The sequence below is a fragment of the Podarcis vaucheri genome (genome assembly GCF_965113315.1).
Source record: "Podarcis vaucheri genome assembly, chromosome: 4".
NCBI classification, from domain to species: Eukaryota; Metazoa; Chordata; class Lepidosauria; order Squamata; family Lacertidae; genus Podarcis; species Podarcis vaucheri.
Window position 1 is genome coordinate 21,210,803 of NC_138762.1, and position 26,033 is coordinate 21,236,835.

The following is a 26,033-nucleotide window of genomic DNA, read 5'->3' on the forward strand; positions in this document are numbered from 1 at the left end:
AACTGCGGCTTACCCAGCTCCTCTGTTTTAGGGGATTCTCTTACTCCCTGTTCTTCCATAAACGTCCTTTTACACAGCATTTCCCAGTGCAGTGGTACCTCGGGTTAAAAACTTAATTCATTCCGGAGCTCCGTTCTTAACTTAAAACCGTTCTTAACCTGAGGCGCGCTTTTGCTAATGGGGCCTCCTGCTACCGCTGCACTGCCAGCGTGCGATTTCTGTTCTCATCCTGGGGCAAAGTTCTCAACCCGAGGTACTACTTCAGGGTTAGCGGAGTTTGTAACCCAGAGTGTTTGTAACCCTAAGCATTTGTAACCCGAGGTACCACTGTACTGCTTTCTCATCTACGGAATGCACAAAAGTGACAATTTATGCCCCAATACCACCTGCTGACAAATTTATTAAGACGCCTTATTTGAAAGATTTATGCTTTGGAAATATAAACTGTTCCTTTCGCGTTTTGTTCGGAATTGCTGTTAACTTCCTATAATAACAATACAGTATGACAGAGTCGTCGAGGCTGTTGCTTGCATTATTAACCCATATTTTAAACTTACTGAACGGAGGCCCTTAGAAACCCATTTACAAAACCTCGTTTTCATTTTCTTCCACGCACTGTGATTCACAAATGTTGTGATTGAACTGCAATTTTAAATACATGTAACGTATGAAAATATGTTAATCGCCAAGGTGTCTAAATCAGGTTAGCGAAATTGCTTTTATTCTTGCGTTTTACATCACACGGCTCAGTAATTACATTTGCCCTCAAACACACTTCCCAAATCATATATTAATTTCATGTGCCAGCTGGGGAAAAAAATGGCTTTATTAATCCCATGCAGAGGCTACATTTCCCTTGAAAAGATATCTCCAAGCCAATGTGCAGAATTAAGAAGGAAATCTGAAAAAAGAAAACAACTCTTTAGTGGGAAAGCATGCAGAAGGCCCTTGGTTCAATTCCCAGCATCTCCAAGCCGGACTGGGAGAAAACCCATCTAAAATCCTGAAGATACAGACTGCCAGACAGTGTAATACTGAGCTAGTTCGACCAATGATCTGACTTAGCATAAGGCAGTTACTTCTGAGTAGTACCGTAAAGTAGCTATACAAATTATTGGAGTATCCTGGAGAATCACAGCGCCTGCTGTGGTTGCAGAGACCAGTAACTTGTAACTGCTGCCTCCCAGTTTGATTTTGCTGCATGAGCAAGCACCCAAGTGACCTCTCTGGGACGCAAGCTGGGCTTTCTGTATGGAGGTCCTGGGCTGCCCAAACAACAAGACCCCACTCTTGGCCTCACTGGTGTGGCCTCAAGCAGGGGTGGAACTACCTGCCCCAGCACCCGGAGCGGTGTGGGGGCAGGGCTAGCTGGCCCGTGGGCAGGGCTTGCCGCCCGCATGATGAGCGTCCTTAGCTGCCCGCCGCCCGCGCGGCAAGCGTGGGGGGCAGCTGCTAGCTGCCCGCGCAGAGAGTGTCCCTAGCCGCCTGCCACCCGCGTGACGAATGTGGGGGGGGGCACCACTTGCTGCCCACGTGGTGAGCTGCCTGCCACCTGCATGGCAAGCTTTGTGAGGGGCGCTGCTAGCTGCCCGCAGCAGCATCGTCCCTAGCAGCCAGCTGCCCACACAGCGAGCGGGGGTGGGTGGCGCAGCGATGTCACCCGCCCGCCTTCCTCCGCCAGTGGTCTCAAGGAAACATTTGGCAGCAGCTTGGCTGCAGGAGATGCCAGAAGGAGGCATTCAAGACTCCACCCCGGCTTTGCGTAGGGCTTACTCCTTAGCCTTTTCCTCTCTTGAAGATATCTCGCAAGGCAGTGGAGGTTTAGGATCAGACTTTTTCTTCTCCTAAATGGGCTACTTCCCCAGGCTGGTGTGTTCCGTCTGCCCCTCACTTCCTTCTACAGCATGGGCAGGAAACACCTTCTTGACTGTTGGAACTACTATTGGTCTCATCCACTCCACGCACTGGTGCCTGTCTTCGCATGCAGGGAAAGTCCCTAATGCACCGTATGTTTGAGATGCGTTGGCTACCCTCACCTGGTTCAGCCAATCAACCACAGCCATTCCTGGGGTGTGGCAGCTGTCTCATACTGTGCAGAAGACACACAGCTGTGATTCCTGCATTGCAGCAGCTTGGCCCTTGGGGTTCCTTCCAGCTCTCCAAATCTTTTGCCTACAGAAGGAACTTTAGATCCAGCCCAGTTTCCTTACATTCGATGCATTCCTTACAACTCTGGCTGTTTCCTGCGCAGCGACAGTATGCCAAGATATCCCTGTACCAGCCCTGCCACATCTGCGCTACCCCACAGGTCATGAACTCGCACAGTCGACGTGCTCCAGTCAAATCACATTTTGCCCAGTGTCCTGTTTGCAGCCTTGGGCAGCTGATGTTTATAAACCTTGAACTACAGTTAACAAATGCTAAACAGCAAATAATGACACAACCAACAAGCCCTTCTGTGCTTTTCCAAGGAGAATGAAAAGTGGCCTGCTATTAGTTTTCAATCAGCTGCTTGGCTTGTTTTCCTTGAATAAGTGGAAGCACTGCAGCAATCCAGTGATTCACCAATACTGGCTTAAAAGCTTGTCCTTATAAGTGGAAATGAATAATGGAGACCTTGTGGCCCAGTTTGAATATAACACCAATCCATCTCTGCCCCCTGTTTAAGCTCCAGTCTCTTGGTACATCCAGCTCCAGTCTGGCTGCTTACCCATGGTCTGTTCGAGGCTAGCAAATCAGGGGTGTAAACCACAGTGGAGAGTTGGCTTCTGAAACTCTGCTTGCTTTAACTATGGTTTGTAATTACATTCCAACCCAGCACCCTAGTTTAACCCTTATTTGTTGTGTCATTCCCGCCTAGTGCCCGGCAGAGATGCGAGGGATGAGCGGTTTGAAGATTAGATCATCCACAAGCACTGAGGACCTCACTAGGAGTTTCTGCATCTCCTCTCCTCACACTCTGACTGGCAATGGGCTCCTTTTCCTGCCCACCTCCTTACAGACAAGCTCCGGATCCAGAGGCACCTTTATTTTCTTCAAGCATTTATTTGCACTCTGCATTTAGGCTCCCCAAGCAACTTGCAGAAAGAAAAACCCAACAGCAAAGCAATCCCTTCTCCCAAATTAGCCTTCCTGATAATATACCTAATAATAATAAGGCTGTACAGTCTCTTGAATTCCTCTCTGGACATCTCTTGAATTCCTCTCTTGAATTCCTCTCTGGACACATCCAACTAACACTGCAAAGTGCAGCCATGCAACTGAATAGCCATAACAACTGCACCCTTCCGTTTGGTAGTTGTGATGCAGGAAAAGGGTGATTTGCACCCCTCGCCATGACAGGATTCCAATTTTCGCCTGTGTTGCCTGTCGCCTCTCCTGCCCACCCACAATTTTTTCTGCACATCTGACAACACAGCTGCTGCTGCTACAGCCCCGAAATGCAGTTCACTTTCGCTGCCTTTAGCTGTTCTCTGGAAAGTGCTTATTACACTACTCATCAGGGCAGAAGCAGCTGCAGAGACCTCAGGAGAAAGAATTGCAGTATCTTACTATCCATGTTTCCTGGGACAGAGTAAATGACATGATTCAATATCTACTTGAAATCTCCTCCCGCACTACGGGTAAGCAAAGTCCATTATATAGCAAGAGAGAAATGTCACACAGCCAGCCACTGTAATGAGAAGTTCTCTGTAATCATCATGCGACTCTGCTGAAACTCTGCTTGGCTCCAAAAAGAAAGATTATTATTATTATTGTTATTAATAATAATAATAATAATATAATTTATTATTTCTACCCCGTCCATCTGGTTTTCCCAAATTTTTCCTGTTTTCCCAGCCACTCTGGGTGGTTTTCAACAGAACATTAAAAACAGAATAAAACTTCAAACATTAAAAACTTCCCTAAACAGGGCTGCCTTCAGATATCTTGTCGGATAGTTGTTTATTTCCTTGACATCTGATGGGATGGCGTTCCACAGGGCGGGTGCCTGGTTCCCTGTAACTTTGCTTCTCGCAGTGAGGGAACAGCCAGAAGGCCCTCAGCGCTGGACCTCAGTGTCCGGGCTGAACGATGGGGGTGGAGACGCTCCTTCAGGTATACCGGGCTGAGGCCGTTTCGGGCTTTAAAGGTCAGCACCAAGACTTTGAATTGTGCTTGAATTGTTTTCTGACAGATGGCATGGTGGGGCTGTGCTATTCACCTGGCCGCCCCCGCCTCCCAGTTGATGGGAACTGCCATTCAAATGGTGTCTGCGCACTGTGTCATGTGACTGATTATGCAGGGCAGGGCTTACTTGCCCCCCCTAATACTTTATTCAAGTTGGCACCCCTGCCAAGGCAGCACGGCAGCAGTTACGAGTTACCAGTCTCTGCGGCCACAGCAGGCGCTGTGATTCTCCAGTGGTTTGACTTCACCCCCAGAGGCACACTCCATTGTCTCTCAAGACAGATGGATGCCAACAACAGCAGACATTAACAGTGTTCCTCCGCGATAGCTTAACCAATCAATGTGCCCTTTCTCGGTTATATGCCACACTTTCTGCTTTAAACCCCACCAAAAGTTTGAATGGCATGATGAGGTCATAGGATGGTAAGGGTGGGAACCTTTGTACCGTGCGACTGGCACTCTGGCAGACATCACTTGTGAAAACGAGAACCTGAGGCCTCCTCCATCCAAGCAGAGGTCTGTCATGGATCGTTTAGCTGAGATTCCTGCATTGCAAGGGGGTTGGACTAGATGACCCTGGGGTCCCTTCCAACTCTACAATTCCATGACTATGATTTTGTGAATCAAAACTCCCTACCTCCAAGCACCATGCCAGCTTGGCAGCATTTCCTCAAACGGCACGCAGGGCAGTTCTTACGGCGGATCTTGTCCACTATGCAGTCGTTCCGCCCGGCACATAAATAGTTATGTTGTCCTGTAAGGGAAAAAAAGAACGAAGATGGGGGAAATGAACACTAGGTTACGGAGAAGTAAAAGAAAAGGCAGGGCAGGGCAGTTCAGAAAGCTAGGGTGAATAAAGTGCAAAGCATCCAAACAAATTACTAAACTATAGCCTGGAAACAACGTTAGTCAGCTTCAGTGTCAGCCTCTCTGATCTGTTTTTGGAGGTGTAAACAAAATGTATAAACCGTCCTCAATGCTCAACAACAACTGCTTCCAAAGGCTAAATGCTCAACAACAACTGCTTCCAAAGTAAAAGGGCTATTATTATTATTATTATTATTATTATTATTATTATTATTATCCTAGCAACTAACTGGATGCTACCAACGATTCATCCGTCACTTAATCTCTCTTTAATTATTGTTTCTATCTTCTTGGTTGGGTAATTAAATGCCCATCGAAGGTGCTTTTATTAGCTACAGGGGAGGAGGGGGCAAGGAGGTTCAGAAGGGAACAGCCTTGTTACTGAGAGGCTAAACAGCCACGTTTCACTTGGTGTGTCCCCCCCCCCCCCGGCATTGGGTCATATTAAAAAGGAACGAACCAATCTGTTCCTGTTTAACATGACTCAACAGATGAAAAACTAGTATCTTATGGACTTTAACAATGTAAGGGTCACCATGACATTAGCACAGTGATATTATGATCAGTCAGTTGTTATTGGTGAACTGCTTCTATTATGGACGTGGACCTCGAGTGTATTTTTAAACATAGCCCTATCTAAGCGTGCACAAACTGCAAGGCATTATGAGAGAGAAGAAACAGGCTTCCTTTCCCTCCCCTCCCCCCATTCTTTTTTAGTTACTAATTTATTAAAGCCTGCTGGGAACCAGTGTAATAATAATACTTTATTTCTTATACTTTTAATATGTAATGTTTTATTATGTTTATATATGTTGGAAGCCTCACAGAGTGGCTGAAGCAACCCAGTCAGTTGGGCAGGAAACAAATAATGAAAGGATGATGATGATGATGATGATGATGATGATTAATCCTGACCCATCTGACTGGGTTGCCCCAGCTACTTTGGGTGGCTTCCAACAAAATATAGCATCAAACATTAAAAATCTCACGATACAGGGCTGCTTTGAGATGCTTTCTAAAAGTCAGGTGGTTGTTGATTTCCTTGACATCTGATGGGAGGGCATTCTACAAGGCGGGTGCCACTACTGAGAAGGCCCTCTTCCTGGTTCCCTGTAACCTCACTTCTCACAGGGAGGGAACCACCAGAAGGCCTTCGGAGCTGGACCTCAGTATCAGAGCTGAACGATGGCAGTGGACACTCTCCTTCAGGTATACAGGGCCCAGGCCATTTAGGACTTTAAAGGTCAGCACTAACACTTTGAACTGTGCTCGGAAATGTACTAGGACCAGTGTTATATGGTCCCGGTGGCTGCTCCCAGTCACCAGTCTAGCTGCTGCATTCTGGATTAGTTGCAGTTTCTGAGTCACCTTCAAAAAAGTAGCCCCACGAAGAGCCTATTGCAGTAGTCCAAGCAGGAGATAACCAGTGCTTGTACCACTTTGGCAAGACAGTGTGCGGGCAAGTAAGGGTCTAGCCTACCCCGCAAGGGTGTTGTGGGGATTAAAGCGGGGGAAGGAATGAACCAAGCATGCCACACAGAGCTCCCTAAATGAGGTCAGTATATAAAAGTAATAAACATTGACTTAGTCAGAGTAGAACCATTTAAACCAACGGGATTTTAAGTAGATCCAGATATTGCCAAAGCAATGAGAGTTAGTATTGATTAAAAATGACTTAAGTCCCACTGAACATCAACAATGCTCACCCGAACAGCAGGCCAATCAGTCACATAGGCTACTTGGTCACAGTCTTGCTCCCCACAGTATTTCTGATTAAACTATGGCAGGCTTCCTCAATCTCAGCCCTCCAGATGTTTTTGGCCTACAACTCCCATGATCCCTAGCTAGCAGGACCAGTGGTCAGGGATGATGGGAACTGTAGTCTCAAAACACCTGGAGGGCTGAGGTTGAGGAAGCCTGAACTAAAGTAAATATTACTAAATTTCCAACTAGGTTCTCTCCCAGATCTACCTGGAAATGGCAGGGATTGAACCCGGGAAATTCTGCATGCCAAGCAGATGTACTGAACTACGGCCCTTCATTACAGATGCCATTTGAGAAGGCCCAAGTTGGCTCCGCAAACATCAGGGGCATGGACTGCCCTGAAGAGGGTCAGCCACAGACTCCAAACAAATGGACTGCTCTGGGGTTTTTTATATCGCACATTAGACTTTGACCACAGATGTCCAATCCATCTGAAGCTGTGGAACCTGCCTTTAGGAGGTTCGAAGAGCAGCAGGGGACTGTTTGCAAAAGGGCTTTCAAAGAGCCCGGTTTTGGCCTCTAGTCCCAGCAATTGAGGGTTCAAAGTGCAGCAGCACCATCACCTGATATCATACTTGTGTCACATGATTTGGCCTACCAGGGTCAGGGAAATAAGGATCCGTTCCACTTGCCAGAAAACGTTCCCCATCCCTGCTGTGGGCACTTATCCCTGGCAGCATTGTAGCGCTTGGCCATTGTGGTCTCTTTGTAAACAGGGTGAGAGCTTCCTTACACTAATTTAGGCTGCAATCCTATACACACCGTTCCTTTGAATTCAGCAGGGCTTACTTCTGGGTAAACATGTATAGGCTTGAGCTGTCAGTTATCTGCACAACGCAGAGGAAAAGAGAATCAAATCACATCTGAAACAATTAGGAAACAATTTGCTGATTTGCCTAATGGAGGTAATTTGGACTCTCATTTGTTTCCCTAACGTATTAGTTCTAAACATGTGAATATCTGTATCCAGTTGAACAAGTTGAATAGATTTTGGGGGGAATAATAATAAAAAGTATATTTTAAACACATACGCAGACACACAAATCATCTCAGGTTAATATCTGTGCTTTTAGAATGCAGAAACCAGCCCTTTGACCTTTGCATTCAAATTCCATCATCTCCCTGAAGGGTAGAATGTGTGACTAAGAGGGTGGGAAATATGCAGGGCATTTGCCTAATTTCAAAATTACAGTATGATATTGAACTGCCCCAATATGATGCAATACTTGAGATTCTTCTGGCCATATTCTAATCGGAATACCATTTTCCTGCTATGCTATCTCTCTGCCCAGCCTACCTCACAGAGCTGTTGTGAGGATGAAATGGAGAGGAGGTGAACAAGCATGAATGTCATATTGAACTCCTTGGAGGGAAGGCGGGCAATATAAGTTAAAACAAACCTTGGTTTACTGTGATGTGTGACTGGAGACAAGGGTGCTGCTGGAATAGCATAGATCCCATCAGCAGCTGGAGCAGGTGGGACGTGGACCACTCTAACATCTGGAGGGCCACAGCTTCCTCATCCCTGGTGCAAAATTACTTCTCCACAAGCCCAAAGTGGGCGGGGAAATATTGGAAATGACGAGAAGCTCAAAGGAGCCTGCCTGGTTCTGCTGGTGACTGCAGCAGACAGAGCGTGGTCAAAGCTCCACTGACCGCCTCATCAGTCCTGGCACACCTGTCTGCCCACCCATGTGAAAAGGAAGCAGCCTAGTTTTGTTTATTTAAGGTATACCCCACCTTTGAAATGGGACGCGGGTGGCGCTGTGGGTTAAACCACAGAGCCTAGGACTTGCCAATCAGAAGGTTAGCAGTTCGAATCCCCGTGATGGGGTGAGCTCCTGTTGCTCGGTCCCTGCTCCTGCCAACCTTTTGAACTGCTGTTCAAAAGCATGTCAAAGTGCAAGTAGATAAATAGGTACAGCTCCGGCGGGAAGGTAAACTGCGTTTCCGTGTGCTGCTCTGGTTCGCCAGAAGTGCTGCTGGCCACATGACCCGGAAGCCAATAAAGCGAGATGAGCGCCGCAACCACAGAGTCGGTCACAACTGGACCTAATGGTCAGGGGTCCCTTTACCTTTACCACCTTTGAAACAGGTAAAACAGGTTGGTACTAACCAACAGCAAGCAACCCAACTGAGCCAGTGTCCTGGCAGCAACATCGCTGCCCCTTACCGAGACTGGGCAGAGATGGGGCAGAGCAGTGAGTTTGGGGCAGCCCCTATTTATTATATCCAGCAGAAATCCCCTTTGCATAATGAAGGAATAACTATGACCCTTCCCTACGACCACAAGATGGAGGGAGAAGAATTGCACCCACCAGGCCCATGCACATTTCTTTTGCATCTGTTCCAGGCCCTTCCCCGACTGAAGCCCTAGACGCAGGCCCTTCTTGACCTCCTTTCCCTAACTTACAAAGATCGGAAAAGAATTCCCATGGGTGCCACAGCAGTTCCAGAGTTTCTGGGAGCCATGGGAATTACAAATTACCATGGTTCCCACAAGTTTCCAGCACCTAAGGGAGGTGATGCCGTAGCACTCAGTGAGAATCCTCCACCTTAGCGATTGAGGCAAAGGAGGCATGGGAGAGGTTTAGGCTGGCTGGTGAAATGAGGTTAAGATGGGTGGGAGCCATCTGCTGTATAAAGAGACAAGGTCCACCCCACAGGCTCACTATCTCAAGGAGGAAAGCATCAGATACCAACCAGAAATTATTAAGCTCCCTAAATACAGAATGGTGCTGAGGATTGGTTCCTTTCCCCCTCTTCAGCCCCACAATAAATACTAAATTGGGAAACTTCCAAGTCAAGAGCCCTGTGCTTTGCTTGCTTCCAACAGCAGCCATGTGCAAAGCTCCAAAAATAATGATTATTGTTCTACTACTGCAAGAAATACATAAAGCATGCATCTGTCAAAAGTGAACCACGGTGCCTATTGTGCGGATGCAAAGGTGAGAGCAGGCAAGCAAAATGAAATAGCACCCAATACAACGTTGGCAGATAATTGGATTAACTATGGAAACAAAACTGATTAAGGGGCCGTTAATCATGGTGCACAGGGCAGAGCTGCTTCAGAAACAGATAAATGGGGGAGCCAGAAATTGATTTCCAAAAGGAGAGTTGCCAGGGATGCAGACTGCACAGGAGAGCCACCTAATCCCAAAAGATATTCTCATAACATGCAAGTGGTCTGGTCAATACCGGACAGCGTTGCAACCTCCCTCCAGCTGCGTCAGAGGGGGACGAGGCAGTGGCAAGGTGGCTGCGGTGAAAACACAGCAGCAGGAGGGCAGCATTGATTCCACCAGCGTGCCAACACTGCACCAACCTTACTGCCCCTATCTCAGTATGCAGAAATGTCTCAGCTGGAGGTAGGCCAGGTGAGAAGTGCAGCAACACCTGTCTGCTAATGGTCTGCTTGTTATCCCACTCATAACACCCTTCACAGGATCAAAGTCTATCCTGGAAGACAGTCCAGAAGCTATGGAACCATAAACAGCTTGTGACACAAGTACCTGAGGCAGCATCTTCCCCAGCACCAACAAACTCAAGACGTTTTGATCAGGAGGAGATGCACTGCTGTCCATTGCAGAAGCTAGAAGGGTGGTGACAGGGCATTCTTGGTGGTAGCACCCTGTCTACAGAACTCCCTCCCAGGTAACATTTCGTTTCCCCCAGCCACTGACATCTTTAAACAAAGGCTCAAGTTAATCCAAGCATCTGTCACATGAACTGTAGTGTTTGGGGCTCATGGTTTTATAGTTATCTGTTGCTGCTTTTTATTTGTCATGTTATTTTATTTGTATGGTATGGCCGGTCTAGTTTTCCATGTATGTTAACCCATTCTTAGCTCCCATATGCAGGAAGTGGAAGTATAAAAGTATCAAATAAAGTCATAAGGGTAAAGGGGTCCCCTGACCATTAGGTCCAGTTGTGACCGACTCTGGGGTTGTGGCGCTCATCTCGCTTTATTGGCCGAGGGAGCCGGCGTACAACTTCCGGGTCTTGTGGCCAGAATGACTAAGCTGCTTCTGGCGAACCAGAGCAGCACATGGAAACGCCATTTACCTTCCCGCCGGAGCGGCACCTATTTATCTACTTGCACTTTGACGTGCTTTCAAACTGCTAGGTGGGCAGGAGCAGGGACCGAGCAACGGGAGCTCACCCCATCATGGGGATTCAAACCGCTGACCTTCTGAGCAGCAAGTCCTAGGCTCTGTGGTTTAAGCCACAGCGTCACCCGCATCATAGAAGTCATAGAAGCCTTTATTTTAATTCACCCATCTGCCTATTCTGCTAAGCCACCTGGCCAGGAGATTCCAGAGTGTAGCCCAGTTCAGATTTCTCATTTCCAGAAGAAGAACTAAACAGTGGTCTAAGGATGGAATCCTACAGTCTCTGGAAGGCCATTGGGAAGAATGGCAGGATATAATTAGAAATGACAATGATAATGTTATGCTGTTTAGCTGATCCCCTCCAGTCATCCTTGGGTGCCCCCTTCCAGTCTTTACTCATCTGGAAGGGGCTATTCCAGGGAGGCTTTGAATCTAGTGGATCCCAAGCTCTCATCTTCAAGCACAGACCCTGGAATGGGTGTGGGGAGGAGAGACGTATTTCAGCCTTTGCATAATAGGAAGTAAAAATGTTTTCTTTCAGAAATAATAATTACCAACTGATGGGAAGAGGAAGAGGGTTTATTCCTACCTTCCAACCCTGATGGTGCAAGTCTAGCAGGGCTTCAGAGCTGCCTATCTGCCCTGTCAGGGCAACTTTCTCCTCCCACTGAGCCTATAGGACTGCTCTGTAACAAAGAGTCTTGCTGGCACCTAAAAGGCGAATAGATTTATTGCAGCACAACTATTGTCCCGCTTCACCAGATCCCAGATTATGAATGTTTATGCCGCCATAAATCATTTAATCTTAAAAGTGCCAAAAGGCTCTGTGTTGTTTTTGCTGCAAACACTGCTTTGTTTCTGCTGCAAAAAAAAAGTTGCTGCTTCTCTGGTAACGGGGATCCAGAACGTCTTTTCACGGGGAACGCCGGCGGTGTGGGTGGGGTGGGGGAGTTACATGGTAACAAATTCTGACACAGCCAAGGGATCACAGGTTCACTTGGGGGGAATGAGCTCCAAGCCCAGACATTGCCAATGTCAAAAAATGCTTCACACAGGGCAGGAGTACTAATGCCTGCCAACTGTGTGGCCCAAGGATCCAGCCGATGATTCAGAGAGCCTCCTCCAAACTGAGACTGCCAAGTATGGAAACTGTGGTCACCTTAATCAATACGACAAACCAGGGCAGGGAACCTCAGGTCAAGGGGCTAAATATAGCCTTCTAGGCCATGGGTAGGCAAACTAAGGGCCAGGGGCTGGATCCGGCCCAATCACCTTCTAAATCTGGCCCGTGGACGGTCCGGGAATCAGTGTGTTTTACATGAGTAGAATGTATCCTTTTATTTAAAATGCATCTCTGGGTTATTTGTGGGGCCTGTCTGGTGTTTTTACATGAGTAGAATGTGTGTTTTTATTTAAAATGCTTCTTATTTGTGGGGCATAGGAATTTGTTCTTTTTTCCCCCCTTTCAAAATATAATCCGGCCCCCCACAAGGTCTGAGGGACAGTAGACCGGCCCCCTGCTGAAAAAGTTTGCTGATCCCTGCTCTAGGCCTCTCTATTTAGCCTGGAGAAGAGGAGGTTAAGGGGTGATATGATAGCCATGTTCAAATATATAAAAGGATGTCACATAGAGGAGGGAGAAAGGTTGTTTTCTGCTGCTCCAGAGAAGCGGACACGGAGCAATGGATCCAAACTACAAGAAAGAAGATTCCACCTAAACATTAGGAAGAACTTCCTGACAGTAAGAGCTGTTCGACAGTGGAATTTGCTGCCAAGGAGTGTGGTGGAGTCTCCTACTTTGGAGGTCTTTAAGCAGAGGCTTGACAACCATATGTCAGGAGTGCTCTGATGGTGTTTCCTGCTTGGCAGGGGGTTGGACTCGATGGCCCTTGTGGTCTCTTCCAACTCTATGATTCTATGATTCTATTTAGCCTTCAGAATTCTGTGTAGACCACACCCCTTCCCTGAAGGCCACACCCCTTCCCTGAAGGCCACACCCCTCCCTGGTCCTGCTTCACACCCCAAGTGTTTTTGCCTGGGCTGGGATGTAATTCCTCTTATTTGCCTGAGTGGAGGGCAGAGCAGGGTGTGGGTGTGGGTGTGTAGAAACTAGCCTACTGTACAAAGGAAAAAATTGCATTGGTTGCTCTGTCCACTTCTGTCTTTGGCCCACCACTGCTGTGTGCCCCTCAGAAGGAAATGTAACCCTTGGGATCCAAAAGGTTCCCTGTCCCTGTGTCAAACTGTTGATCCTGCATGGAACAACATTAATACAAAAGCATCATTCAACATCCTGCACATAGAAGTTCTACTTCTTTGGCTCCTTGAAAATCAGCTGCCCATTCACAGAATCACAGAACCATAAAATAGTAGAGTTGGAAGGTGCCCAAGGGTCATCTAGTCCAACCCCCTGAAATGCAGGAATGTCACCTAAAGCAACTATGGCAGCCAGCCATCCAACCAACCTCTGCTTTAAAACTTCCAAAGAAGGAGAGTCCACAACCTGCCAAGGGAGACTGTTCCTCCACTGTCAAACAGCTCTTACTGTCAGAATTTTTCTCCTGGTGTTTAGTCAGAATCTCCTTTATTGTAATTTGAAGCCACTGGTTTGAGTCCTACCCTCCGGAGCAGGAGAAAACAAGCTCACTCCATCTTCCATGTGACAGCCCTTGAGATATTTGAAGATGGCTATCGTATCTCCTCTCAGTCTCCTCTTTTCCATGTTAAATACACACAGCTCCTTCAACCGTTCCTCATAAGGCTTGACTTCCAGACCCTTGATGGCATAGCTGTCAACTTTTCCCTTTTCTTGTGAGGAATCCTATTCGGAATAAGGGAATTTCCCTTAAAAAGGGGAAAACGTTGACAGCTATGTGATGGTATTGTTCACCCTCCTCTGCACACATTCCAGCTTGTCAATATCCTTCTTAAATTGTGGTGCCCAGGCTTGAACACAGAATTCCAGATGTGGTGTCACAGGTTTCCCACTAATGGTCTAGTGATTCTGGACTAGTCTTCTAGAAGCTGTCAGCATGTGACAGCAGCCACATCCTCGGAAATGGCTTCGACTGGCTGGCTAAACCAGGTGATGGTATAATAATAATAATAATAATAATAATAATAATAATAATAATAATAATAATTTATTATTTGTACCCCACCCATCTGGCTGGGTTTCCCCAGCCACCCTGGGCGGCTTCCACAGAGACCAAAAATACACTAAAATGTCACACATTAAAAACTTCCCTGAACAGGGCTGCCTTAAGATGTCTTCTGAATGTCAGGTAGTTGTTTATTGCTTTGACATCTGATGGAAGGGCATTCCACAGTGCGGGGGCCACTACCGAGAAGGCCCTCTGCCTGGTTCCCTGTAGCTTTGCTTCTCGCAATGAGGGAACCGCCAGAAGGCCCTCAGTGCTGGACCTCAGCGTCCGGGCAGAACGATGGGGGTGGAGACGCTCCTTCAGGTATACGGGGTATCAAACTCCTTCAGGTATACTGGTACCTGCTGGGTATCAAACCCTCAGTGAATTAGGAACTTCCCCTGTATGTGAAGACAGGCTCTGGCAGATTGGATGAGACCAACAATGGGTCCAATGGTCAAGTAGGTGGTTTCTGTGTGAGCTGTAGAGGGGCAGATGGGGCTTATCAACCTAGGAAGGTAGCTCATCTAGGAGAAGGTAAACTCTGACCCTAAACCTGTGCTGCCTTGCAGGATATCTTCGGAAGAAGAAAAGGCTCAGGAGTAAACCCGACACAAATCCAGAGTGGACTGCCTAAGAAGGTTGGATGGTATCTTTCACATCTCCTTCCGGCAACTCCTATAGCAAAGCTGGTGCCAAACATATTGCTCCGCTTCCCTTTGGACCACACCAGTGATGCCAAGAGGGGGTTCTTGTCATCTGGGCAGCACAGGACCTCCAAACGCACTGCCTAGGCTTGCACCCTGGGGAGGTCACTTCGGTGCAGCTAATCCAGCAAAGACAACACGAGATGCAGTCATCACAAGTAACGGGTCTCTGCGGCCACAGCAGGCGCTGCGATTTTCCAGTGGTTTGACTTCACCCCTGGAGGCACATTCCATTTTCTCTTGATGCAGACCAAAAATATTCTTCTAGACCAGGGTGAAGGGCCACCAAAGAGTTCAAAGGGGGAATACAAATGTTACCAAGAGTGCAAACTCTTAGCAGATGGTTTCCTTTTGCTGCTCTAATTACTGGGTTGCTATGTACTGACACGGGTTGCTATCAGAGAACCTGTTTATTGTACATTCATCTTGAGTGGTTTGCACAAAGTTTATGGGAAGGCTATACAAGACTGACAAACAGCCAAACATCCTTGCTGATTTATTTGCGGGGAGGCTCTTATTTGTTTCAGAAAATGGAGTTTGTTGCGCAAGAACCCCACAACCACAACACAATTTCTTCCATCCACAAAATTGTGAGGGGCTGGAAGCAGCGACTCTGAAACAGTGATTGCCACCAGGACACTACAGCTCAGTTATATCAAGAAAGGGAAACAGAAGTAACTTGGAACTATCTGCTTTTAGTCATGTCTTTATTCCTTGGGGAGATTGCTCAGTCGTATTAAACCTGCTTAGAGATGTGAGGGCATTCAGGGAGCACAGAAGCTACCTGCAACAAGAGCTCTTACTGTCAGAAAGTTCCTGCGGCAGCCCTCTAGTCACTGTTTTCCAGGATGACAAGGAACCATTAATGACTACTCTTTGGGTTTGGTCAGCCAACCAGCTACAAATCCCCCTAACAGTTACCTCGCTCAACCCACATTTTACCAGCTTCCTCACAAGAATATCTTGGGAGACTTTGTCAAAAGCATGACTGAAACCAGAGGCCTTTCTCCTGGGCATTGTCGGCCAATTGGTGCCAAAGAAAGACAGAACATTCTTTATGTATGCTACAACAGCAGCAAGAATACTCATCGCAAAGTATTGGAAGACGCAAGATTTACCCACTCTGGAAGAATGGCAAATGAAGGTGATGGACTACATGGAATTGGCAGAAATGACTGGCAGAATCCGTGACCAGGGAGAAGAGTCGGTGGAAGAGGATTGGAAGAAATTTAAAGACTACTTGCAGAAACACTGTAAAATTAATGAATGTTAAAATGATGTTGGAATGGAAGATAAGTGGTATTGGCAAAAAGACTATTAAGAATATGTAAATATGGATTGACAATGGTTGAAAATATATAGTTATAATAGGTTAAGATAGAATCATAGAATCATAGAATCATAGAGTTGGAAGAGACCACAAGGGCCATCGAGTCCAACCCCCTGCCAAGCAGGAAACACCATCAGAGCACTCCTGACATATGGTTGTCAAGCCTCTGCTTAAAGACCTCCAAAGTAGGAGACTCCACCACACTCCTTGGCAGCAAATTCCACTGTCGAACAGCTCTTACTGTCAAGATACCGAGTAAAGATAAATGATAGAGGATAAGGATTTGCTGAAAGGAATTTTAAATGGGAATACAAAAGGGGAGGTTTGAGGGAGTCAGGAATCAAGTAAATGAATTATAAGACATGAAATACTGATTTTTCTTCTTTTTTAAACTGATTTTTACTTTTTTGTGTGTTTTGTTTTTGGTATTTTTGTACTCTTCTTTTTCTTTTTTCTACTGTGGCTATTCCTTGTTTTTATCTTTTATGTTTAAATTTTGTAAACTTTTATTGTCTTTAAAACTTTAATAAATATTATTAAAAAACAAAAAAACAAAAGCATGACTGAAATCAAGATACACTATGCCCACAGCATCCCCTTGATCCACCAAGCTTGCAACTCTATCAAAAAATGAATGTAAGTACAGCATTTTTCGCTCCATAAGACACACCTGACCATAAGACGCACCTAGTTTTTAGAGGGGGAATGCAAGGGAAAAAATATTCTTTAAAGGGAGCACTGAGCAGAGCCTGTAGGCATCCCAGGCTCTGCTCAGCGCTCCCTTTCACGAGCCGCGTGGAGCATGTGTGCGGCGCTTGCTGGTTTTTCCCCGAGGAGGGAAAAGGGCAGCCCATCACTGACGGGCTGCCATTCTCCCTCCTCGGGGAAAAGCCCCCAAGAGCCGCGCACACACTCTGCATGGCTCTTTAAAGGAAGCGCGGCTCTTGGAGGTGTTTGCGGGAGGTGGGGGAAGGGACAGAGCCGCGCGCTCTGTCCCTTCCCCCACCTCCCACAAGAGCCACGTGCTAAGTCAGAAGCCAGGACAGCAAGCGGGATTGCAGCGCAGCGATCCCTCTTGCTTTCCTGGCTAATGGGATAGCTGCAGGCAGCCTCTCCCGGGATGCGGGATGAAGGCTCCCCCAAGAGCCGTGCTCCCTTTAAAGAGTGTGCGGAGCGTGTGTGCGGCTCTTGGCTTTTCCCCGAGGAGGGAGAAGGGCAGCGCTTCTCCCTCCTCAGGGAAAAGCCCCCAAGAGCCGCACACACGCTCCACACGACTCTTTAAAGGGAGCGCTGAGCAGAGCTTCCCGCCTGCATTCGCTCCATAAGACGCACACACATTTCCCCTTACTTTTTAGGCGGGGAAAAGTGCATCTTATAGAGCGAAAAATACGGTAAATTGCCTCAAAGTAACACAGGCAGAAAATGATTTGGGCCAATACGGTACTTACAAACCATAGGATATGGTTTTTGTTTGTGTGTGTGTGTTTTGTAAACACAGCCCTGCTTTCACACTGCATTTGCACGAGGGCAAAACCCTGTATTTCTGAAGTGAGCAGCCCAATTTCCACATTTGCAGTTGACACCCACGCGCATCTGAGCAGACACCACCTTGAACAGGCATGCCATGTGTGTGTATGTGTAAAGGGAAGATGGGGAACACCACCTGCAGTTTTTATAGCAAACGGTATTTTATAAAATGAAAAGCAGAGCAACCTATTGCCAGATTAAGGGGGGCATCTTTTTCATCAGTCAAAAGGGGAAATAATGTGGCTCAGTGGGGAGGGATGCAGAGCATCTGTCAGGCATGCAGGAGGTCCCGGTTTCAACCCTTGCTTGGTGTCTCCAGAAAGGGCTGGGGAAATACCTTGACTGAAACCTGTTTATCTCCAATGCAATTTTAAAAATCTATTCGAAGTTGTTGAGAGTAGCCAAGAGGTGCATGGGGGCAAGGTGTCAGCTGTTTCTCATTAAGATCTGCATCAGGAGAGGCTGTGGAATTCCTGAGCTGGTGCCTAGTTGAGATGGGCGGATAGATGAGGAAACACCAGCCAAGATTGAATCCTGGCAGGATGGAGGCACTGTGGGTGAGGTGCCATACTTGAGAAATTGGTCAACTGCCAACCCTGGATGAGGTTGCTCTCCCCCTGAAGGAACAGGTTCACAGTCTGAGGGGGCTTCTGGATCAAGACCAGATACCCTCAGTGGCTAGGAGTACCTTTTAGCAACTGTGGCCGGTGCAACAACTATGGCTGTTCCTGGACTGGGAAACCTTGGCCACAGTAGTTTGGTTACTTCAAGCCTGGATTAATGCAATGTGCTCTATGTGGAGCTTCCCTTGCACTTGATTCAGAAGCTGCAGTTTTTACAGAAGGCTGCAGCACGGTTGCTGGCATGAGTCAGAACCTGTCAGCATGTAACAACTCTGCTCAGAGATGTTTCTGCAATTGTTTCTGATGATCAGCCAAGTCTAAGGTGTTACTATTGGCACCAGTATACCTGAAATACCGCCTCTGCCACTTCAATTTGCAGAACTGCCGCTGTTACAGACACCTCATAATACTCATCTCTGCATTGGTAAGAAACTGGTCTTTTAGTGTACAGCTTTCCACTTTGGAACTCCTTGCTGATTGACCCAAAGCAGGTGCCTTCGCTGTATGCTTTCCAGTTCTTGCTTAAAACATTTTTATTTAAGCAAGCCTATCCAGACCTGCAGAATGCTGGCATGCGTTTTAATCTGTTTTTAGCGTACTGTTCGTTTTCCTTAATTCCTGAATGTTTTTAATAATGCAGTTGTATTTAACCGTTTCTTACTGACGATTTCACCCTTTTATTCTTTTTGTAAACTGCTTTGAGGTTTCGTTCCAATCAAGTGGTATATAAATCTTGTGGAAAATAAAGAAATATATATAAAAAAAACTCTCCTGGAAAGCCACTGGCGGTCAGAATAGTCTGACTTAGTAAAGGTCAGTTTCCAAACTAAGGATTTCTATTTGTGCAACAGGACTTCTCTCCCCGCAAAACACATGTTGTGGGAGTTAGTGGGAGGAGAGCAATAAAAGTGCCATTATGCAAGTTGAAATCTTTGTCCTGGCAGGACCATGACTTGCTGTTTGGCAACCCTATGTCCCTAATTAATTTAGCCAATTACTTAAGCAAACATAGCAACCCCAATGCATGCAAATGAGATGCTTGCTCATTATCCCCTTCATCAACGCCCAGTTTCAGAATGAAAGCACTCAAGAACACAAACGAACAAAATGCTCATGGACTAGCTAGATGCGGAGAATTGGTAGGTGGCAACATCTGGGGACCCCCCCCTCCCAAGGGAAGAAAGCTCAGAGCCAGGGAATTGGAGGTGGGAAGATGATGAGTGGTCAGAGGGAGAAGAGTGGGAAGAAGATGGGAAAGGCGTTGAAGAGGTTAACAGGGTATAGTGAGCAGGAAGAGTCTGGGGCAGACAGCAGTCCAGAATCAGAGGCAGGAAAGGAGGGGGTCAGGAGAGAGAGAGGGGAGCAGGCTGGTGAGGAAGCCAGGGAGTCCTGCTGCAACCAGCTCCCCTCCTCCCTGGTGTCCCAGGACCAGTAGAGACATGAAGAAGAAGGAGCAAAGGCAGGCAAGACAACAGAGCCTCAGATTGTTTGGGAAGGAACTGGGGGAGGAGGAGACTTAGGGAGTTGTGGGAAGGCAAGGACCTTCGGTCCCCACAACTGCCTCATGGGGGGAAAGTTCTACCAGGAAGAATTGCTGTGCTCTGTAGGCCTGGCCTCCTGAACTGCCTTGTTTCTTCAAACTTCACTGAAGCTGTGTGAGCTGTTGTTGACCTGCTCCTGTTACCTTCTCCTAACACCTGACATTAGATCATTACCACAACACCAAAGCAATCCTACACTGCAAATAATCTCTGAAATCAACTTAGGGGACAGGTAGCCCCCCAGATGATGGAGCGCCCATCATACCTGCCCATTGGCCACGTTGGCTGGGCTGAGGGGAGTTGGAGTCCCACAACATCTAGAAGGCTCATCCCTTTTTAAATGCAAGACACACCAACAACCATGCTAGAAAAGTATCCTTCAGTTATTCACATGACTTGCCATAATTGTGAGGTTTATCTTATTTTTTAGTTGCTGTTTCGTTAAGTTTTTTTAATAGATTGCAACTGTTTTATTGATAATTTGTTAATTATTTTATATGATGTATGCTGTATTCGCGATGTGCTATTATGTTTTATTATGTTTTGGTTAATTATTGGTTGTAAGCCACTTTGAGGTTCATTTGAATGAAAAGTGGCATAGAAATGCAATTAATCAATCAAATCCCTTAAAGGTTTTTTTAGGACTTGTGTTCCATATTAATAATTCCATAACAATTCCATATTAATTATTAGGCAACCATGATAATGATAAGGAATGTATAAAACTTATGACTCTTATATATAATAATTATTACACATTCCATGATAATTATAAGGCGACCACGACAACGAATGACACTGCACAGTACCTTCCATGGCTCTCTTGAAGAAGACTTTGCAACTTCCACAGGTAAGGACTCCATAATGGCAGCCCGAAGCTTCATCGCCGCAGATGAGGCAGATCTTCTGAGGCAACGATTCAAAAGCATACTGAGGACTCTGGCCAGCATCTGCATCTGACCTGGAGAAAGGAAACAAAAATGAGAACAGAAATGCATCGTGGGTAAGGCAGGAGAAATGGCAAGTCTTACTTTGCAACAGACAGCCAATGTTGCAAAGGCAGAGGTTTGGAGAGAAAAACATCCAAGTCCATAAGCACCAAAACAGTGGTCCTTCAACAGTTGTGAGGTCACTCCTACGCCAAAACGGATGAGGCATCGGCAAGTGTGTTTCTCCCAGAAACTCCAGCGGGTGCAGAATGCTGCAGCGAGGCTCCTCACAGGGTCTCTGCCATGGGAGCATATTTACCCAGTGCTTTTCCAGCTGCACTGGCTCCCGGTGGAGTACAGGGTCAGATTTAAGGTGCTGGTTTTGACCTTTAAAGCCCTTCACGGCCTAGGACCCTCGTACCTACGGGACCGCCTTTCCTGGTATGCCCCACGGAGAGCCTCAAGGTCCATAAATAGCAACACCCTAGTGGTCTCGGGCCCTAAGGAAGTTAGATTAGCTTCAACCAGAGCCAGGGCCTTTTCAACACTGGCTCCGGCCTGGTGGAACGCTCTGTCTCACGAGACCAGGGCCCTGCAGGATCTGATTTCTTTCCGCAGGGCCTGTAAGACGGAGTTGTATCGCCTGGCCTTTGGTTTGGAGCCAGTTTGATTCCCTCCCCCTCTTTCTTTTTTTCTTTTTCCTTTCTCCTCCTGTGATGAGGCTGCATTTTAATATTTTATTGTTTCAATATTTTAATGTTGTATTTTAATTTTGTTCTTAAGTTGTATTCATTCAACTTGTTTTTATTATTGCTTGTTAGCCGCCCTGAGCCAGGCCTTGGCTGGGGAGGGCGGGGTATAAATAAATATTATTATTATTAAATGCAGGTCCACCTCCATCAATTACATATAAAGTGCCAGAGGTCCGATTTTACGAACAAAAACAAAGCCCTCAAACCACCTATCGACTGTCTCCCTACAGCAGGCTGGGGAACGTCTAGCACTCCAGATGTTTCTGAGCAAGTGTGTCCAATGGCCAGGGATCCTGGGAGTTCGGCGACATCTGATGTGCCAAAAGGTTCCCCTTGCCTGCCCTCTGGTCTGTCACTCAAGATGCTCATCTGCTACAGTACCTCCTACTAGATGTGAGCCAAGTGGAGGGAAAGCACCAGGGGAGGAGAGATTTATGGAAGGTAAGATGATGATGGGGGGGAAGCAGCACCCCTCACCTGTGCAGCCAATTAACATTAAAAACTACACCGTTCCCCACATGTCGCTGACATGCGTGCTATCCACTATTGGTGTGGGCAACCTTTGGTCTTCGAGATGTTGTTGAACCTTTTTTGTGCTGCTATCTACCTCACTGGGTCATGCAAACCACAATTCTGAATAATGCTCCGTATAGGGTTAGGTAGGGGGTGCCAGGGATGAATTTGTGGAACCATGGGGATAGTTGCTGAAGAGATTTGGGGCCACCGTTATGCAGATTTACAGTGGTACCTTGGGTTAAGAACTTAATTCGTTCTGGAGGTCTGTTCTTAGCCTGAAGCACCACTTTAGCTAATGGGGCCTCCTGCTGCCGCTGCACAGCCACTGCACGATTTCTGTTCTCATCCCGAAGCAAAGTTCTTAACCTGAGGTACTATTTCTGGGGTAAAGGAGTCTGTAACCTGAAGCGTCTGTAACCCGAGGTACCACTGTATAGATGCTTATAGATTCTAAAAATATTAAGTTTATAAACATATAGCACACTTGCATTTGTCTGTCCTGAATTTCCCTCTGTTGAGTTCCATTTGATGACCCCCACCCAGCATCGAAGAGGGAGAAAAACTTCCCTGTACAGTGGTACCTCAGGCTAAGTACTTAATTCGTTCCTGAGGTCCGTACTTAACCTGAAACTGTTCTTAACCTGAAGCACCACTTTAGCTAATGGGGCCTCCTGCTGCTGCCGCGCCGCCGGAGCACGATTTCTGTTCTCATCCTGAAGCAAAGTTCTTAACCTGAAGCACTATTTCTGGGTTAGCGGAGTCTGTAACCTGAAGCATATGTAAGCTGAGGTACCACTGTATCCATTTTCTATGCACCGTGCATCGTTTCATAAACCAAAATGTTTCCTCTTTCGTTCTGTTACAGTAACGCAACACCAAACCAAAACTGCCTCCAAAATTAAGCGCTCCTGAACTTTGCACTCCTGCTGATTAAAAAAAAAAAGCCTGCCCCCATGTGGAGCAAAACCCACTTCAGCCTCACCAAGTTGTATTACCTGAAAGGCAATTCCGCTTTTAAAATGCTCTCAGTGAACAACATACAAAAGCGCTCGCTCGACAAAGCAGTGGCAGAGCACATGCGGCAACAGGCACACTCACAGGGTCTGTGTCCCTTTGGCAGTGCCAGATTTCCTTATAAGCTAAACAAGCTATAGCTTAGGGTTCTCCCTCTCTTGGGGGCCCTAAGAAATTTTAAAGGAGAAAAAAACTGGATGTACATTTCCAAAATATACGATTAAAAAAACCCAATAAAATAAAACCTACATACAGCAGCAGTGTTTTGTGTTGTCCTATTAGGTCCATAAATTACCATATAGCATACATTCCACACACAAAACAGCGACAATTTGTTGTTTACAAAGGACAGCTGGACATATAAAGGGCCCCATTACCTTCAGCAGTTTAGGGCAGGCATAGGCAAACTTGGCCCTCCAGATGTTTTTTGGGACTACAACTCCCATCACCCCTGAAAACTGGTCCTGTTAGCTAGGGATGATGGGAGTTGTAGTCCCAAAACATCTGGCGGGCCGAGTTTGCCTATGCCTGGCTTAGGGCCTCATCAAAGCTAAATCCAGCCCTGCCCTTTGGAGCATAGAAGACACAGCGGAGACTGCCGTGCATTAAGAAATAGGATTTATTCACCAATTTACACCTTCTGTCTGCATGGAAGAAGTCCAGACCTTACAGCATGCACGTTTTCAGAGGCACAAGTACCCTTCAAGCTGCTTCCCTCAAAGATGGATCCCAGCCTCTACCCCCCCTTCCCAGGATTCCCTGCTTCAAAGCTCCACTTCCTGCCCCCTCAAACACACAGTTACCCTTTGTGCCACCTGACTCCCCAGGCCAAAGGATGCATCTATCAACACCTTTTTTAAAAAAAATAACGCTAACGGATTTGCTCTTCGCCCAGCCATCCAGGCTGGTTTGCATAAGCCAGCACAGGAATTCTCTGAATTTCCTTGTCTGGGACAATTCTATATTATCCATATCCCAAAATCCTAGCATTTATTCGTTCCTAGTGTTTAGAGGGACAGCCCCCTGCCTCCTCCCCAACCACCGTTCTATAAGCAATACATTCTATAGTCCAAGCCATCACCCAGTTTAACAGAAGCACCCTCAAGTGAGGTGTTTGGGTCTCTCCAGCCAAAGATGCACGAAATGGTGTCTTCCAGGGAGGGCTGGCAAGAGCAACATCGCTGACCAAAAAACGACCGCATCCTGTCCTCCACCCACCCACTCACCCACCCCCCGCTTCCCCATGGAAGCGCCATGTTGCACCTCCTTCCTCTCATTAGTAATGAAATATCGCTGTTGTGAAGAAACCTCAAATAAATCAAGCCCTGAGAGATCACACCATTTACCAACTTCAATGGAACTTCATCTGAGCTGACCACAAGCAGGCTGGGGGTTGAGTATTGCACAATCTACTTTTGCGTGCAGCTTTCTAGCGCGCTTTGATGCTGCCTTCCTTTATAGCCTAGTCTCAAATCATAGAACCTTTTAAGAATATATTCTCCACCAACAAGAAGCAGAAGGGAAGCAGCTTCCTCGGTACGGCTATCTGCTGGCGTATACCTAATGTCCGTGCATTTAATATCCATTGGTGGTAGGATTCTCTATGTGTCACTTTTCCAGCTGGATTCAAGAACTTTGCTAGCGTACTAACTTTTCAACATTCTTAGCTTGGTGGTTTCTGGTAGTGTTTGATACACAGATTTCTAGAATTTATTGCATGTTAAGGACATTTATTGCATGTCGTCGGCCAGGAAATGTGCATTTTTGAATTTGAGGTTTTCAGAGGTTTTGTGGGAGTGCTGGCTAGCAGACTTTTGAAGGGCTCTATCAGGTATTCTTCAGCTGCCCCTCCTCTACGTATTAATGTTAAATTTCTAACAAAGGCATAGCAGTCAGCTGCACCTGTTTGAATGGTGGGATTTATCGGCTACAATGCTCCGTTATCAGACAAAGCAGTTTGAAGATAAGTTTTGTGGGGTTTAAATGATGCGTGGTTTGTCAATCACTGCGAACTCTGAAAAGCGTTCCGGCAATGAACCGCTGTTTATTTACAAACAGTAACTGAAATTCTGAAAACCACTGTTTTGAGGGGAAGCGAGATTTGTTACAATTTGAAGAATTATTTGGGAGAAAGAGTGAGAACGCGTTTTCAAGAAATAACAGGTCGTACGCCACTCCATAATGCTTACATTTTGCTCACATTGTAGAAACTCTGTCCATAAGTAGAAAAAACTTAGTCTGAATGGAATGTAGATGTTTTTGTTTGTGTAGTTTTAATTTGTTACTGGTTTTCCTCCCTTGCAACAAGCAGATCAGGTCGGTTTTGCTAAGGGACAGCGATTGGCCCATGAGACTAACTGAATACTCTAAGCAACTCAAACAAGCGTCTGATAGGGAGCAAAACACATTTCCATTTGCTTTTTGCTTTTTTTAAAAAAAAGAAAGGAAATGTCAAAGAGAAGCAGCGAATGTATTATTTCAAAGAGGACTAATGCATAGCAGTTAAGTGGCACTCTGGAAAGTGAAACCATTGTGCAGGGCAATAAGAGGCTGTAATTATTAGTGCCCTGTATTTCAAATATGTGTTTAAATCAGTACAATCATAGACTTGTTTACTCAGCTATCGCGTATCAGTGGGGAATAATTGCCAGTGATTTTATGTAGGACGACAGCCTTAATGCACCTAAAGCAACGCAATTAGCTATAATGAAAATCAGCACAACGGAATATGATGATTCGCACTCTGTCCTACCAGGCCCTCCCCCTGTTCTGCTCCACTGAAGGAGCGGATCACAGGACTGTGTGTAAGTTGTAGAGCTGCAAGCTTTAAATGGTTGATTAATCAGTTTATGAACCCTGATTGCTCCAGTTAAAAGGGAGAGGAAAGACCCTTGCTCCAGGCTTTGGAAAGCCAGTGCCAGCCAGCTAGCTTAGGTAAGCAGTACTCATAAACAACACCTCATGCCCGCCCCTCTGTCTCAGGTGGGGCTGCTTAAATCACGAAGTCAATGAGTTCAATGCATTTTTAAAATTATTTC

General features: G+C 46.4%; 1 protein-coding gene across 1 annotated transcript in view; it reads right to left on the bottom strand.

Moving 5' to 3' along the window:
- The window catches only part of PGR (progesterone receptor), a 56,039-nt gene that overhangs the window by 26,537 nt on the left and 3,469 nt on the right, over window positions 1-26,033 (bottom strand). Inside the window, exons 2-3 of the mRNA XM_082219136.1 lie at window positions 20,594-20,745; window positions 4,808-4,924 (exon numbers count right to left, since the gene is read on the bottom strand). Of these exons, the coding sequence (XP_082075262.1) occupies window positions 4,808-4,924; window positions 20,594-20,745 (269 nt within the window). The remainder of the gene's footprint in view (window positions 1-4,807; window positions 4,925-20,593; window positions 20,746-26,033) is intronic.